The sequence below is a fragment of a genome, unplaced genomic scaffold, assembly GCF_019419815.1.
Source record: "Pyrus x bretschneideri cultivar Hongxiangsu unplaced genomic scaffold, Pyrus_bretschneideri_v1 Contig4, whole genome shotgun sequence".
NCBI classification, from domain to species: domain Eukaryota; kingdom Viridiplantae; phylum Streptophyta; class Magnoliopsida; order Rosales; family Rosaceae; genus Pyrus; species Pyrus x bretschneideri.
The window spans coordinates 10,449,607-10,467,128 of record NW_025999723.1 but is presented as its reverse complement, the minus strand read 5'-3'; the positions used below and the strand labels follow the sequence as shown (position 1 = coordinate 10,467,128).

Here is a 17,522-nt window from a genome sequence, read left to right as displayed (position 1 = left end):
AAGTTTGATGAGTTTGAGATTATGCAGTCATGCCTCATAAATGTGTCTAAGTGGTTGAGATTTTCAAGGTGTTTTAGGGATATGCTAAAAGATTTGTTCACTTCTTCAAGGTCAATGCTCAGCCAGGAGTTTTAGGTCGAAAACCTCAGAAGTGAAGGGGCAATGTTTGGACCCAAAATGTTATTTTGGGCCGAGGTCAGAAATATTCTTGGCCTGATAATGCTTATTTAGAATCTTGTCATGGGCCGGCCCTGTCGAGGTTGGCCAAATCTTACTACGAGGAGGATTATTTCGGATAAAAGTGAAGTAGTTGAGTCTTCGCATAATAAGGAGTCTCAAAGCTAAAGGCGTTGCGAATTCGAGAATGAATCTGATTCATTATAGAGCTTGGTTCAGAGATCTATTGAAACTAGGATTGGCCAAATCCTAATCAGATTAGATTTGGGAGGTTTAGCTCGGATACATCTCTGGTTCGGCCAAAAGTAGGTTCGCTGCTATATATAGAGGGGAGTACATCATTCAAAGCCTTCTCCAATTCAACACACAAACTGCCCTGCGCAAACTTTCGCTCTACGTGAAACCTCTCAACAACCTTGAGATTTTTATTTATTTTTTTTCGCCAACACATCTTCAGTTTGGATAAACAACACTATGAAGGCAACCGACGAACATCTTCAGTTTAGATAAACAGCATTATTGCCATAGAATCAACTGACCACAGAGCACTTTCAGTTTGGATAAACAATACTATGTCAAGGCCGACTGATAACCTATCCAAGTCTCGGTTGACAAGGATTTTCGAGTCTTTATTGGGAAGGGTTATCTCATTAGCCTTCTCAGCGAAGTGAGGTGTTACAAGTTATTGGGGTTAGTACATTGAATGCCAAGTTATTTATGATTGGATATTCACAAGTAAGTTTTAAAGTTTGGCATTCTGATGGCCGAACGACATTCACCATCAAGACATACATTTCTTTTGAGTACTTGTGTTTATATAGTTTGGTGCCAATTCAATGTGCTTATACTCTTACGAGTATAATCACCATGACCGAACCTGATGCCGACGATCTGCGAACTTCGTAAGATTAGCAGCCTTGTCTTCAGGCTCTAGAACTCAAAGGCCGAGATGTGTTTCTTTCTCGACCGCAGTCACAAGATCAAGAAGTCAGTCGCATGCTCAACGCAACATCAACACATTTTACTCCCTAGCCAAGCTCGGCTTACAAGTTGGCACGCCCCGCACGCAACTGAATGATGTAGTTAGCTTATTAATTACTTAGCCTGCGCACCACGTAGGCTTGGTAGTTTTTAGGATCAACATTTTATCCCACCAAAAAATTACAATTACAAAGGCTACTGGGGAATATCAACTTCTTCAGGAGATTTATTGCTAACTTGGCGGGCAAGATTCAACCGTTGACTCCTTTACTAAGACTGAAGAATCAAGAAGAGTTTGAGTAGGGCTCACAACACCAAGAGGCTTTTGATAGAGTGAAGGCCTACCTAGCCTCTCTACCAGTGCTCATGCTCTCTTATAAAGGGAAACCTTTAAAGCTCTATATTTCCGCCTCTGAGAAGTTAATAGAAAGCTTGTTAGCTCAAAACAATGGAGGAGGAAATGAGCAAGCAATATATTACCTCAGTAGGATCCTTACTGAGTTAGAAACAAGATACACCCCAGATAAGAAGCTATGTTTGGCTCTATACTTTACTGCCTACAAGTTAAGACATTACATGTTGCCTTGCCACATCCATATCATTGCCAAAACTGATGTGATCAAGTATATGTTGTCAAAACCAATGCTAACTAGGAGAATTGGAAAGTGGATTCTAGCACTTTCAGAGTTCAGTCTTCAATATGCGCCTCAAATAGCAATAAAAGGGCAGGCAATTGTAGACTTCTTAGCTGAGCACCAAGAATTACAAGATGAACTTGTTAATATCCCAGGAACTTTGGAGGTGGCCAGTCTTTGGATCTCACCAAGTAAAGATCACTCGGGTAAGGAAAAATGGATCTAGAAATAGATAAGAAGAATAACCGGCCTATGGATCACTCATTGGAGGTTATATTTTAATAGATCTTGCACCCAACATGCTACTGGAGCTGGGATTGTCATTTTTGATTCCAAGGGAGTTCACCATTGTTATTTGTTCCTTTTAGATTATTAAAATACCACCAACAATTGGGTAGAATATGAAGCACTGATAATTGGCTTGGAAATCCTGATAGAGCTAGAGGTAATTGAAGTTAAGGTATTTGGTGATTTAATGCTGGTGATTAATCAGTTAAATGGAGACTACAAGTGCATACACATCACTATGACCGGTTATTATTTGGCAAGCTACTCAATTATTGGAGTATTGGGGTACTGAGATTTCAATCAATCATATCCCCAGAGAGTCAAATTAATTGCTAATAAAATGGCACATTTGGCTTCTGGAGCACAGATCCAAGAAAGAAGGTTTAAGGTGGAGGTGGAAGTACAAAGAAGAAATCTCCTTTCTATCTTTGAAAAAGGATTCAGTTTAGATGTAATGACGAAAAAGGCTAAGATAGAAGACTGGATAACACCTATCATCGAGTACTTGAAAGATTTTTTTTCTCCCACAAGTAAAAGGATCAGGCAGCAAACAACTAAGTTTGTCATATGGGACAGAACTTTGCTAAGAAAGACTCCAGATGGACTTCTGTTAAAGTGCTTGGGCTCGGAAGAGTCAATGAGGGTAATGGTTGAGGTACACGAGGGAATTTGCAGAACATATCAAGCTGGAACTAAGATAAGATGGTTGCTAAGAAGGTATGGCTACTTTTGGCCCGATATAGAGAAGGATTGTAAAGCCTATGCCAGCGGTTATGAAGACTGCCAAAGATATGGACCACTTCAGCATGTACCCTCAATACCTTTGAATCCAGTAGTGAATCCTTTGCCTTTTAAATGATGGGCAATGGACTTCATCAGGAAAATTCATCCAGCTTCCAGTAAGGGGCACACCTTCATAACTGTGGAACTTCACCAAATTGGTGGAAGCTTCAGCTATAAGGACTATCACTTCAGCTGTTGTGAAGAAATTCATTAAAACCAAGATCTTACATAGATATAGGGTGCCTGAGACAATTGTCACAGACAGAGGGCCATCTTTTATCTCAAAAGAAGTAGAGGAATTTGCAAACAAGTTCAACTTAAAGATGATCCAGTCTAGTCCCTACTATCCTCAATCAAATTGCCAAGCAGAAGCTAGCAATAAGATCTTGGTAAATATCATTAAGAGAATGGTGGCAGATAGTCTAGAGAGGTCGCATGAGAAGTTGAGAGACACTTTATGGGTTTATAGAACCTCAAAGAGAGCAGGAACTGGAACTACTCCTTATGCCTTAACCTTCGGGCAAGATGATGTGCTCCCTATGGAAATCAATGCAAGTTTTGTCAGACTTCAAAACCAGTTTGGTCTATACAATGAAGAATACATTCAAGCCATGTGTCAAGGAGTTGAAGATTTAGATGTAGCCCGAATTGAAGCCTTGAACAAATCCAAGAAGGGAAGAAAGCTGTTGCCTGAGCCTATAGTAATAAAGTGAAGCTGAAAACCTTCAAGGAAGGAAAGTTAGTGTGGAAGGCAATTCTACCCTTGGGAGCTCAAGTTAGAGGCTTTGGGAAGTCGAGTCACACTTGGGAATGACCTTTCACCATCAACAGGGTGTTAAACCGAGGAGGCTACTACTTAGCAGATTTAAAAGGAAACTTACAAAGGTGTCTAGTTAATGCTAAGTTTTTTAAGAAGTATCAACCAACTTTGTGAAATGTTAGAAATTGTTATATCAAAGAAGTCTAAACATTTTAAGAAGGATTGTAGTTAGTTTATGCATTTGCCACAGTTAAGTTTCAAAGTAAAATAAAGCAAGTTGAAGTAAAGAAGGAAGTCAGTTCATTTCATCAAGAAAGGAAGTTACAAGAACCCTAGCCTAACAGCTTTACATATTTTGCCAATGTAGCTATTCTATAATGATATGTTTGCATAATTGTAAAAATCCTACCAGGTTCTTTTAATTACATGTTGTTATTAGCTAGTTGGTCTTCAGAGTATTCTACTTCTTGGTTCACCTTCTTCAGTTCTTCAATTTTCTTGTAAAGTTGGCTTGAAAGGGTTATTTGCTCGGCCACCATGACACGGTCTTCCATGGCCGAGCTCTCTTCCACCAGCTACTACAGATAGGCCAAAGTTCTGGAATGCTTCTCTTTGTAACACTTGACTCTGTTAGATGCCCACTTTTCCCGTTGGTGCTAATCCTTCAGAGCTCTCAGATTTTCAAAGAAGTTGAGGAATGACTCAAACTGAACCTTTGACACTTGTTAATCCTTGTACAGCTCAATCAAGGCCTTCTTATCATCTTGGAGTCCTTTGAGGCTGAAGGAGGCATTGAAATCCCTTTGCACCCGTGCATTGAAGATCCAGTGTTGATCTTGGAGATTTTGAGGCTTGGAGGGGTGTTTTGGGGACCTCAGCTTGGTCTTGATTTGCCTGAAATTTCTGACAAGTTTGGGTAATGAGTGAGGGCATCACTTCAGCACCCCCAGAGGCAGCAGCAGCGGAGGCAGCTTCACTAAAGATGTAAGGAGAATGCCTAGAAGTGAAGGAGGCACCAGCAGCATTTGTTTTCTTCGGTCGAGGGATGGGAATCTCGGTGACCCCAGAAGCCTTGGGAGGCCGAGGAAGAGTTGCTTTGTGAGCCACGGGCCGATGAGACTGGCTTGAGCCATCCCTAGAAGCCTGTTGCAAACTAAGGAGGAATCGAGTTATGGATTTAAGTCATGATTAAGATAAAATGAGAACAAAAGTAAGAATACTTATATACTTACGATGAAGCTTGAACTGATGGAGAAGGCACTTTTGTCGCCACGTTTGCCCTAGAAGAAGTGGGCGGGCTGGCCCAAGAAGTAGCCTTAGAAGCCCTTGGACTAGTCATTTTTGAGACCACGAGGATCTTAGGGACTATTGGCTCCCCAAAGGTTGTAGACGACTGTTTGATTTCCTCGTGCACTGGAGAAGACTTAAAAGGCAAAATAAATTATAAGTGCAATTTAAGAGATGACTTATAATTCAGAAAAGCTTAAGGAAATGGTACCTACTGAGTTGTTATAGTCGTCGACGTAGTGCAACATCTCTCTAGTCTTTGGGATAAATTGGGAGGTGGGAGTCACCACCACTGCTGGAGAAAGAGTTGAAAGAGTAGAGATTGAGCTTTGCTCGACTGCAGGTGCAGAGGCCCCAACCTTTGCCCAGCAAAGAACGAAGTTGGTCATTAGCTTCAAAATGTGGAAGATCACAAATGTGAACAAAAGTAAAATAAAATTATACCTTGGAGGGCTTGGCTCGAGAAAAGGAGAGTTACGCTGCTCGGGGTGGAGGAAAAGAGGTCTCGGGCTAGGTGGTCCCTTCGCCTTTAATGTCATATTTCAAGAAAACAAGTAAAGAGTCAGTGCAAGTATTGAGAAAGAAAATTTCAAGAATGTTAAAGGCTTAGAGAATGAGAATTATACCTTCAACTCATCGAGAATGGTATCAAGGACTGCTTTATCCTTTGGCAGGACTTCGGCGCCCTATTGTAGCTCTTTTGGAGTAGGGGTATGCCTCTTGGTTGCTGGAGGCTCTAGTTATAAGAAAGAATAAGGTGTTAGTTCGTGCCTCAAGATAAATTGAAACTACAGCTAAGAAAAGAAGATTAAAGCTGAGATCACTTACTGGAGGTTTTTTCTTTCTTCCTGCCCGTTTCAACTTGAAGGGTAGGGGAGGATTTGGAAGCCTTAGAGGTCTGAGCTCTGGTCCTCTTGTGGGAGTTACCTTCAGGCCAGGTAGAGCAAGGTGAGGCTGAGGCCGCTCTTCAGGCTCGGACTCGGAGGACTCCACCACGCCGATGTGCCAGAGTCTACACTTCAGGCTCAACCTTATCTTCGAAAACCCCAAATAGCTCGGAGATGTCTCTAGTGTCTCCAGCAGTGTGGCTGCACCCAACCTCTTGCCTCGCTGCGTCAACCGTAACCTCTTGGAGGACAAGTGCGTTAGCAACTTCTTCATCTAGCCCGACATCCACTTCCTCAGTGTTGCCTTAGCCTGCAAAGATCAAAATGAAAGATGATTAGTTATTAATTACAAAAACATCATAAAGAGAGTAAAAGAGAAGAAGAAGTCAATGAGATATACCTATTAGAAGAAGCTGGTTCTTCTGATAGATCGCCTCCTTATAGTTTTCAAGCTCTTCCTTCTTCAGGTAAGAATTGAAGAAAAGCTACCCAAAAAGGCGATCATGGGCCTCTTTGATGTCTTCTTTATATTTCTTCAACCACTTGGCCTTCCACCATGCCACAGGCTTATGGGTGATTTTGCTTATCATCTCCAGACTATGCCGAGCCACTCGAAACGCCACCTCCGAAGGGGAACGAATCAGGTAGGAAGTTCCACAGTGCATGGAATCAAAGAATGGCACTAGGATCGCCTGCCTGAAGCCTAGCTGTCTACCGTAGAAGTTTGGGTGGTAAATTTCTAGCCCGCGTTCATAGCCCGTGTGGTCGCTTCGCACTCCCCAAGCAAGGTCCCATTGTTGGATGCAGCTTATAAACTTCTCATTGCAGAGGTTGTTGGCATCTTCCCCGAAGGTATCTTGGAAGATCTGGTCCAAAAACCATAAATATCTTCGCAGCACGGAGGCACCCCACTCCGAGTCTGCCCGAGTTCGACAAACTGTGAAGAAATACAAGTAGGTGAGAGTGGAATGGTTGGTAAGGGACACCTCGACCAAGATGTGAGCTGGAGTCACTCATCCAAGGAACTCCATGTTGGGTGCCCAAAACTCTGGGAAGTACCACTGAAGCCACAATTAGACCATCCAGGTTGGCCCTTGAGATTGGTCTTAAAAGGTTCGCTTCTAGTCATTCCATATAGAAGGCACTGTTCTAAAAATCCCCGCGTAGGCGTTAGGCGGTTGGCCACTGCCTCGATTAATGCTTAAGCGTTTGAAAATTAAGAAAGGGCACCTAGACTTACTGAGGCCTTCGCCTAGACTGCCTAGGTTGCGACTCACTTAGACAAAAAATAGATAACTTTCATTTTGCATTTTATTTATTTTTCAATAAATTGTAAGGGATACACATTATGTGCATGTTCCCCACATTTTCATTATGTTCCAATACTTCCTAATACATATGTGATTCTATTTTGTAGTTTATAATGAAATTATACATATTTTAAGTATAAACAGACATTTATTTACACGAAATATAATAGATTTACTTATATCTGCCTAGTTTACTTAGGTGCCCGCCTAGGCGCTAGGCCCCAGCTCGCTGCTCGACTAGCGGCTAGCGTCTTTTAGAACCTTAACAGAAGGTGGTAGCGATGTGCAATGAGGAAATACCCCGTGGCCACATCATCGAAGGAATAGAGGGCCTTTACCAAGGGGATCCACTCCAATTTCACTCATTTGGAATTGTTGGGAAACACGTGCTTGTTGAGCCAGTACAAGAGGAAATACATCTGCTCCTGGTCTCTGTCTGTAGTAGAGGAGGGTAGGCTGAATGTTTTCTTTGCGAAGGGAATGAAGCCCGCAAAGGATGTCCCATAGCTTTTGAAGTTTGAGGGAGTATTCTCTAGGTGGGTGATGGACTCAGAGGCACCCGAGGCTTCAATGGTCAGGCAAGAAGATGAAAACCAGTCGTGGGTGAAGTCCAAGCACCGGCTCGAGGGCCTTAGCCCGAAGACTTAAGCCATATCCAGGATAGTTGGAGACATGAGACCCATTTGAAAGTCGAATATGTTGATCCATTGTTCCAAAAGAGAAAAAATTATGGTCAGGAGCTCGGGCTTGGCTATCACCGTGACCTTAGAAAGCATAATAAGCTCGTAGAAGCCATTGTTCATCCACTTTTTCTTCTAAATGGGCTCGAGCTCGTCTACCCACTGTGACTAAGCCTCATCCTTCATTAGTGGGAAGCCTCTGCGATGATTGGACAATTTTTAAGCCGAGATACCAGACTCGGCAGAGTAAGGATTGGGAGTGAACCAGTTGGCTGAGGGCATGTTGGTCTCCATCGCAATCGGCACTCAGGCTATTCAGGTTGGTCTTAGAAAATGGACACCATATTCCTCGAAGAAAATTAAGAAGTGCAGGCCTGCTCGAGAACGATAAAGGTCGTTGAGTTTACGATGCATAGTGTTGATCCCTTCACCAGACTCACATGCAGGACGACTTTTGGGTGCCATGGTTAGTTTTGGGTATGGATTGAGAAAAATCGAGAGTTGAAAGCAAAGAAAAGCTGCGAAGGCAAGAGAATTCTGGAAAATCTGGGAATTTTGAAAGCTCGAAGAATAAGAATTGCTAAAGGTATTTGGCCGAGAGGTTTAAATGGAAGTTATATAGTAGGTAGTTAGTTAACATTGCAAATCGTGGGTTAGTGCAAATGTTTATTAAAAAAAAGGTTTTTTAAATGGTGCAAGTCCCGAGGTAAAGCGTGTGGCTGGTGTTTAATCCTTATTAATGTGTCGATTGGCAAACTTAACAATGATTAAAGCCGGCACTGATTGGGTTAATATTTAAACATTGGGCTTAAGTATTTGGGCAAGCCCAAAGGCGCCAAAACAAGTCGAACTTGCTCGAAGCCCAGCCATGAAGCCTGATTCAAGCTGAAGTCTTCTTAGCTAAGGTGTATGCCATGTACTTATGAACTAAGTGACAAATGGCAGATACAAATTCACTATTAGCCAAAAAGCACTTTTTAGTGGCATTACAAGTAATTACAAGATGACTCACTACCTTTGAGGACTTTCGACCAAGAACAAAACCAAAACAGTTGGGCCAAACTACCTATAAAAAGAGAAAGAGACAATAGAGATAAGGACACTCAACCAATCAAACAAACAACATACAAAATCTGCTCTCAAGCCAGATTCGCACCCAGAAAAGTCGAAACTCGCCCAGATTTAATCCTTTTAGTAATAGTTCCCTTAGAAAAGCTATCTTTTGTCTAGTGTAAAAGCTCTGCTACCTTCCTTTAGTGTTGTAGTATCGATTTCCTCATGTAAAACCTGTTTACCATACATCCCTTTTAGCTTACAACTTTTGTAAACTCAAAGAGAAGTGGTTGCAAGAAGTTCAACCTTGCTCGACAAGGTGAAATCTTGCCCAAGTTTCTTTGTTCGTCCTTTAAATTAGTAAATATGTCGCTTAAATGTACTTTTTAGCATATATTCAAGTTATTTCCAATTGTTTTCTAACTAAATGTCCCATTTACATTTGAAGATGGTTAACTTGATAAGCCTATCTTCATTAAGAACAAATTGTGTTTAAAGAAATGGTTTGAAGGGCTCTGGACTCCCTTTTTTTGGATATACAAGATTATGAACTAAAAGTCCTTGTTTACAAGGCAAGAAAAAGAACTTAATGCGGACTTAACCTATTCGGGACAATCCTTTGATAACAAGAAGTCTAAGTAACTTGGGGCGTAAGTAATTGACTTAAATCACATCTATCTAACATCAGTTATACTGAGATAACAGTGGCACGCCAAGATCCCTGTTAGTTTTGATTATGAGCCTTAAGGCCTACACCTAAGTCCCCACAAAGACACATTTCAAAACTAACTTCAAACTTTTCTTGCAGAACACCAAGCAGTGAGAACTTGACCAACAACCAACAACCAACACCAAGTGCCAACACCCCAGGGGAGCTGTGCTAGAGGGGAAATCCTTTGCCTCGAACAAAAATCTTAACAATGTTAACTTTCAGTTCATTTTCTCAATAACCAAACACTAAAACAACCTCCAACCATCACGCACCTTTGGACGTCGTCGAGTCATAAGAGAACACCCAAACACAATTCTTAACTGCGGCAACAAGCTCGTCGATCGAGTGCGTGGCCAGGGACCAAGAGATAGCTTCGACTGTCGATGAGGGATTGCCAGAAAGCTCGAATACCGGCTGAAAAATAGGTCCGATGAGGGTTTCAGTGTCGGAGAGTGGGGAGAGGAATTAGGAGAGCACTAGTAGGGAGGAGGCTCTGTAAGCGACCCAGTCCAGAAAGTCGGGTAGCCAGTCGATGGTGGATCCCAGAGGGTCGGATAGGGTCGGGGTGGGAGGCATCGGGTCAGATTTGAGGATTTGAGAGGGAGGTGATGGGTAAGGTCCATGGCGGTGGTAGGGGTTGGGGAGGCGGAGGGTGTGTCTAAGTCCGGCATTAGGTTTTTAGGGTCCGATGAATGAGTGGGCGAGTGAAAATAGAAAGAAAAGGGAAGAAGGAAGAGAGCAGACGTTGATTGTGGCGCGAAAGTAACGACGTCATGCAAGCGAAAACTGATAGTTGAAAATTTGCAATTTGCAACAACATTTCAACTAGGCAAAATTACTAAAATGGCCTTCGTGTCCAATTCGAATCCAACTTAAAGTATATTGAAAAATGTATCAAATTCAAATATTCATTCATAAAATTAAAAAGAAAACGTTATTTTCCCTGAAAGCATCACTTTTCATCCGATTTGCATGGGTTAAGCATGACAATAGTGCTCATACTAACGTTGTTACCCATTACATTCAAATGGGTAAGGTTGAATCATGTCATTTTTTCTTGAAGTTTTCCAATTACTGATTAGCTTACTCTAAACCCTAAGCTCTAAAACTTCATACGAGGTTTTATTTTTGTATATACCAAGGATTTAATTAGTTTACCTCTAGAAATTACTTTTTCTTTGATTCCATCCATGTTCCTCATTTGCTCCTTTGAGGACTTTGATTGGAAATTTGAGTACCAAAATGTATTTCCAGTCTTCCATGCCCATCTTACTTTGAAAATGTGTGGAAAAAGCCATCAACTTAACAGATTGGCATATTGTTAGGCAAATGCAGTTTTCAGTCTCATGTTTGTACATTCTTTTCCAATAGAACCAATATCAACAAGCTGTTTTTAGTCAACAAATTGGTTAACACCAAGAAAATGGAATCCCATTGAATACTACTGTTCTTGTTAAGCACTCAATTTCCCCAACAGGAAGTCTTGAGTTCAATTTTCCTTGCAATCAAAGTTCTAAAATTGGTTCTCCTCTCCACATTATTGGTTGTACATAAAAATAAAGGGCTTTACATATTATACAGGCATAATTGCATATACATATATATTTCACAAACTTCTCTATTGTCGACGCCCCTTAGTACCTGATTTTCACTACACCGGACATTTTCTATGCTATCAATCAAGTTTGTCAGTTCATATGCGTTCTTGCCGCCGTTCATCCCTGGGCTCTAAATCCCATACAGTATCCTCTTGCACTTGGGAACTTTCACCGAACATTGGGTCATGCATGTCGGAGAACAAATCAAGGGAATGAACATTGTTCATAAGAATGCCCAGCAACTGGTCTCTGTGTTGTTGCAACTCCAAGACTTGAGATTTTATTGTTTGCAATTGGGATCTGAGTTCTTCAATCATCTTCTGCAAATGAAAAATAGCTGCAGTGCTGCCATAGACGGGATCTCTAATTCTTGCTGTTGCTTCGTAAACTATGGATTTTACTGCATCTTCCCTTCTTGTCTCTTCCACCATCTATCACAAAAAAGATTAAAAAATGAACACATCTTTTGACTATTTAGTTCGTGCAAACAATTGTCATCCATGAAATTTGAGCTTCCTCGACCAAAGAAAGTAGAGACTCGGTGCTACTAGACCAAATGCAGATAATCATAATTAGATACCATAAAAGTACACGAGCAAGCTCTACTGACCTGAATCATCTTGATAACATTGCTAGCACCAAAAACTCTATGGACACCAGCAAACTTGTCAATCTCCTCAATTGGGAAATATGGTGCAAGTGAGCAGTTGATGTCACATCTTCGGCGTAGCATCCGGCAGGCTGCACACGGTTGATGAACCCTAGCGTGCATTGGCGTTATTCGGGCGTCCATTTTTCGGTAGTTCAATCGATCTGTATGTTCATTTGAAGCTGTCCCAGTTTGTGTATATATAGAGAGAAGAGAGCTTAACAGTTCAACAAGATATTGACAGGAACGTAACAGGTTGTTTGTTGGGTGCAAAAATTCAAAGGTTACATGAAGACAGTTTAAGATAATCATGGTTGAAAATTGTGACACCTCACTGTTGGGACAGTGGACCTAACAGTGAACCCATACGTTACTTGTCGGAAAATGATAATCACACACTATTTTTCACTTTCTACATATCTCTTTTATTTCTGATCGTGCAGTTAAATAGATCAAATTAAAGCAACGAAGATGATTAAACAAGGGCAAGTAGAGAGAGAAAAATAGTTTGTGATTATCATTTCTCTATTTTTTATTTCATTAAGAAAAATCATGTTTGGTAATACTCAACTTTTTTTTTCCTAACCAGTTTTCCCACCAGATTTTTTTTAATTAAGTTCTGGAAGCACGCCAAATACTGCAGCATTCTTGAAGAAAATTATGTTTACATTTTAAGGGTCATAACTAAATACTCTTAAGAATCAATTTCCATGTCTTTTTGGACTACGGTTAGACTACAACCACACAAGAAAGTTCCTTGAAATTGGACATTTGGACCTTCAACTAGTCCATTTAGTTCTGGTATTCACCTAAAAGCCAACCCTACCTTGTCGAGAGACTCTGGCATATAACTGGAGATATATCTGTGTTCCTATAGCACTCATTACGTGACAAGTGGGATTTTATCTCCAATGACACCCGAGTTTTTCTCGAGTCTTGAGTCTTGAGCAGTGGGAACTCACACGTAGTGACAAATTCAACCATGATAGTAAGAAAGGAATAATCTGTAACTTAAATGAAATTCTCCTACTTTATTTGCAGCAGAGGAAACAATAACGAAAAACAGCACAACAAAAAGGTGCAAACGCATGACACAAATAATACTCACAATTAAAGAAGCATCCAGGAAACAAAGTGAATCAGCAAAAGAAATACAACTGAAAAGCAAGTGGAAATTGAATAGCTTAACTATTCTAACACAGCGATATCTACAAAAATTGCAGCAAGGGAAGCAAGAGCCGGGGAAGAGATGTGTTCTCGGTCAAGTTTTGTATCCAAATCCAGACTGCCTCTTCGATCCTTCCTCCTTCGTCCTTTGGGAGTTGGAATGGAGGAGTTTTTCAAGTGATTTTCCTTTTCTGTTCCTAGCCCTTCCTGCTTCTTTCAAGAGATGAGCTAGCCTTTTCTTCTCGTCGTCAAAATCTGGATTTGCCGTACCAAGCTTCTCTTCCTTCACCTTTAAGACATGCTCTAATATCTCAATTGCAGCTTCTACTCTGTAATAAATGAGAAGTTCAAGTTCAAAGGAAGAACTCAACTATATCAGCTTACACAGAACTCAAACATCTAAGCTATTTGGATCAAAAATGTTTTTGTATAAATAATAACTTGCCATCAAACGAGACAAAATTTATTGTAAATATTAAAGGTGAGATGGTCCCAAGTCCCCACTCGGACATAGATGTCCACCTAAATACTTCTGTATCAAATCAAATAACAGAGAAACCAAAGTATTTACAAAGCTTAAGAAATCTTTGTAGCTTAAATGGATGTCAAAGATGAGTTACCGTCCCATGGCATCATAAGTTGCTGCAAGGTTGCTATATACTCCAAGTGTATCGGGATGACAAAGGCCACACTCCTGCTCCAGTATCTCCTTTGCTTCTTCAAAAAGTTGAGCGGCCTCATCTAACTTGTACAACTGCACACTAGCCAACCCCATCTGGTTCAACACAACACCAAAGTAGGCGGATTTCCTCTCCCGGCTAGCCCGAAGCTTTGATAGAGCACTCTCAAAAGACCTCCAAGCCTCCCCATACCTCCCGACCATGTAGAAGATAACACCCATCTGTGCTTCTATTCCTGCGATAGTGCTCCTCTGTGCAGGTGTATCATCTAATGACTTCATTGCCTTCTGCAAGAGATTCAGTGCCTCCTCAGGCTCATTGACATCTTCATAGATGGCTGCGATTTCAGTCAAACCGCTAGCAAGTTCCTCAGATGTGATTCCAGGCGAAGGTTTTGCATATATCCTCAAAGCATTCTCACAGTAGGATTTAGACTCTCTTAACTTCCCTGTCTTGTAATACAGGTCAGCAAGGCGAATAAAGACTGATGCTACTGAAGGGTGATTTTCGCCCCTCATGCATTTCAAGACAGTAAGTGCCTTATGGTAGGAGAAAACAGCGTCATCAAAGCGGCAAAGAGACAAGTAAATATCGCCAAGGCCCATGTCAATAGTGGCAACCTCATTGTCCTGTCCATTGGCAATCATTATCATGCTTGCAAGGACAAGGTGCTCAAGTGCAGATTCGGAATCTCCTTTTGCCTCATAAATGAGAGCCATGAGGCGCCGGTCAGCAGCCTCTTCAACAGATGCAGGTGAGTTATGCTTCCTGCGAATTTCAAGCGTCTTCTTACAGTAGTGCTCTGCCTCATCAAATTGCATTACTTGGACATGTGCTTCTGCTAGGTACCTGCCATTTCCAATGTCATTTCACAAGCAAGGCAGTTATGTTTGTGTTTCCAGCAACTTTTTACGGTGCTTAAAATTCCAATTTTTTTGGTTTTGTTAAGAGAATTTTACATTGCATAGGCAAGTTCTAAGAGGATAAATCTATCAATACACATAACACAAAGAAATTTTTGCCCACATCCATAAGTTATCAACGCAATGTAAGTGGTTGATAGCCGTTGATTCATGCCACATCCTACACTATCGATCAATTGTTAGCAATCACCATTATCAACCTATGAGAAATGCTAAGAGCAGTCACCACGGGCGAGTGAACAACTCCACCGTAATACATGTACCAACGGTTGTGATTTGTTCAGACATGCCTCCATATGTATCAACCGCTGTGAGTCGCCCACTAGCGCACGTGGGAGACTGACCAAAGCACAATGTACATCCTACACTAATCAATTATTCAACAATGTTGTGAAATTAACATTGAAAAGCAAACATCCCAATGTACCAACCAAATAACAATACTTGGCTGCTAAAAATTCAACAGCGACTCTTGCTTTTATCCAATTAGATTTGGATATGTGTCCAAATAATTGAAATTGTAAACACAAATTGGACATATGTTCAAATTTGATTTGGCGAAAGCAGGAATAGCTGCTGAATTTTCAGCAGCCAAGTATTGTTCCTAACAAAATCCACCCAAATCATGTGGGCCCACAACTAATGGCGCAATGTAGCAGTTTACAGCATCACTAGCTAAAATGAGCCTGTAGAACTGAACAAACAGATAAAGAGAGAAGCTTTTCTTCACCTGCAAGTTTCTGCAACTCTCGAATCCGACTCACCCAGAGTCTCCTTTTGGATCTTCAAACCCGACCCGTAACATAAAATAGACTGCTCAAGCTGTCCCATCATCGAATACGTGTCACCCAGCTGCATGTACCCCGAGAACTTTGCTAGCGCATAGTCCGCTCCATTTTCCGGATCCGACACCTCAATGGACTGTTCCAAGACCCGCACCGCCTCCTCAAACCGGCCCAAATTACAAAATATTGCCGCCACGACGTGCAAGCTCATAGCCAGGTCAAGACCAGGACCCGAACACCGCTCAAATGACTTGGACGCTCGAATGGCGTAGTCCAAAGCCTTGTTCGGGTTCTCACCGGACCCGATAGTGTCCCGGGCGAGCTTCAGCAAAAAGGGACCCAGATCCGGGTTGTCGAGCGAGGTCTCGTCGATGGGTAGCTTCTCTGGGGCCCTTTTTATGGCGGGTCTGGTCCGTGCGGTCGTAAGTGATGGGGTTTTGGTGCCATTGGAGTGCTCTGTTCTGTGGGTCGGTTCGGGTACGAAAATAGGCGGCGAAGGTGCTCCAAGAAGCGAGCTTTTGGGTGAGACTAAGCCTGGCATGGCTGAAAAACTGAGATACCCAGAATCCAATTCGATAAATTCAAGCTGAAAATCGATATATTTCAAGTACCCACAACTTAATTTAGCAGAATTTTAACAAATGTGGAGAGAAATAGCTGCGGAAATGAAGAATTTCAATTGTGTTTCTGTTTCTGGATTACACAGAAGTAGGGATAAGGTGTAGGTGAAAACTTGAATTTGGTTCAGTGTTGCAGAGAGGAGAGAGAGTTAATGAGGGTAGGGATGTAGAGTTGCTTGGAAGAGACACCTAATGATGGACGAATTGGGGTTGGAGTGCTTTAATTTGGTGATCAGCTTTAAAACGAAAAAGGAGAAAGGGGACCAACGGAGATACGAAATCCATTGCAGTGTTTTCCTTGTTTTCTTTTTCTTCACTTCGTTCTGCGCTGTCTTTCTTTGCTTTGCTTCTTTTGTAATGTTCCTCTGCTCTGCTGACTGCAAGAGAGAGAGAGAGAGAGAGAGTTGGAGAAGGCCGAGCTTTGCAGCCACCAACCCCAACCTCCCCAACAACCGTAGCTTTGCAGCCACCAACCCCAACCTCCCTCACCATTCATGTCAGCTGCAAATGCTCACCGGCGGCAAAGATTTCTTTTGTTTTCATCGCTCTCTCGTCCTTTCTCTCGTCGGCAAAGTCGTATCAGGTTTCGTAATTGTCACTTTGCATCGTTTCATATCTCCGCCTTTCTCCTTGTCGTCGCGTCGTTTTCGATTTTAACTGTAGGAGCAATCGATTATATATCCTCCTTGCAGAGATCACGATGTAGTGCGGGGTCGAAAGAGAGAACAAGGACAAGGAGTGACAGATAGAGAATGGAAAGGAAGCATAGCCTGCGGAGAAGTGACGGTGGCGATAGGCTCGTATGGTTGTCGGAATTGTATTTCACTCTTGGTGTCTGTAAATCTTTTTTTCATAGTGTTTTAATTAATTTTATGAAAAGTTAATGGATTAAGTACTTAAAACTTAATAAATTGTCATTCCAAATTAGTTTCAATTTTTTTACACATTTCAACTAAGTATTCAATGTTATGCTTCGATCCCGACATATGTCTAAGATCGACATGTGATGACACCAAATTTCTGTTTATCTATCATGTTTAGCCTTCGAGATATGACCAAAACACAATCAATGATTTAACCACACATTCATTTCCATTTATTTCGTGGCTGCGTCTAACCTTAGCGTTAAACTGCCTACGTACCCTAAGAAAGGATCAAGTCATTCATAGTTCACCATTCACCACACTTCGACATTTATTACAATACGTTCAAGCAGAAAAACATAGCATTCCTCAATCAATTATTAGAACTTGACAAGCATGAAATTACTAGGTTTAGGGCTACATAACAAACTCACATGACATTCAAGATTTCCATTCCATCCATCATATAAGTCACTATGTTTTCAACATGACACCTCAATCCACAACATGTAACATATCAAAGAACCAACGAAGCACAATATTATTATCAAGCCACATTGATCAACTAATCTAATCATAATAATAACAATCATATCCAACATCATTCCACAATCATGTCAATTAATCAATTCCATGAATCAAAGATGCACGATATTAACATCTAACTACGTTAATCAATCAATG

General features: G+C 41.4%; 2 protein-coding genes across 2 annotated transcripts; both read right to left on the bottom strand.

The window, feature by feature from the left end:
• Window positions 1-11,064: 11,064 nt before the first annotated feature.
• Window positions 11,065-12,046, bottom strand: LOC108865544 (LOB domain-containing protein 1). Its single transcript, XM_018642557.2, has 2 exons — window positions 11,762-12,046; window positions 11,065-11,582 (listed from the first exon to the last, which is right to left on the bottom strand). Exons 1-2 carry the CDS (start codon window positions 11,942-11,944, stop codon window positions 11,247-11,249), a joined length of 519 nt encoding a protein of 172 aa, XP_018498073.2. The 5' UTR covers window positions 11,945-12,046; the 3' UTR covers window positions 11,065-11,246.
• An 843-nt stretch (window positions 12,047-12,889) lies between these two features.
• LOC103927189 (protein KINESIN LIGHT CHAIN-RELATED 1-like) lies at window positions 12,890-16,795 on the bottom strand. The gene is made up of 3 exons (XM_009336083.2): window positions 15,301-16,795; window positions 13,588-14,496; window positions 12,890-13,296 (listed from the first exon to the last, which is right to left on the bottom strand). The coding sequence occupies exons 1-3, from the start codon at window positions 15,894-15,896 to the stop codon at window positions 13,062-13,064; spliced, it is 1,740 nt and encodes a 579-aa protein (XP_009334358.2). The 5' UTR covers window positions 15,897-16,795; the 3' UTR covers window positions 12,890-13,061.
• Window positions 16,796-17,522: the final 727 nt, after the last annotated feature.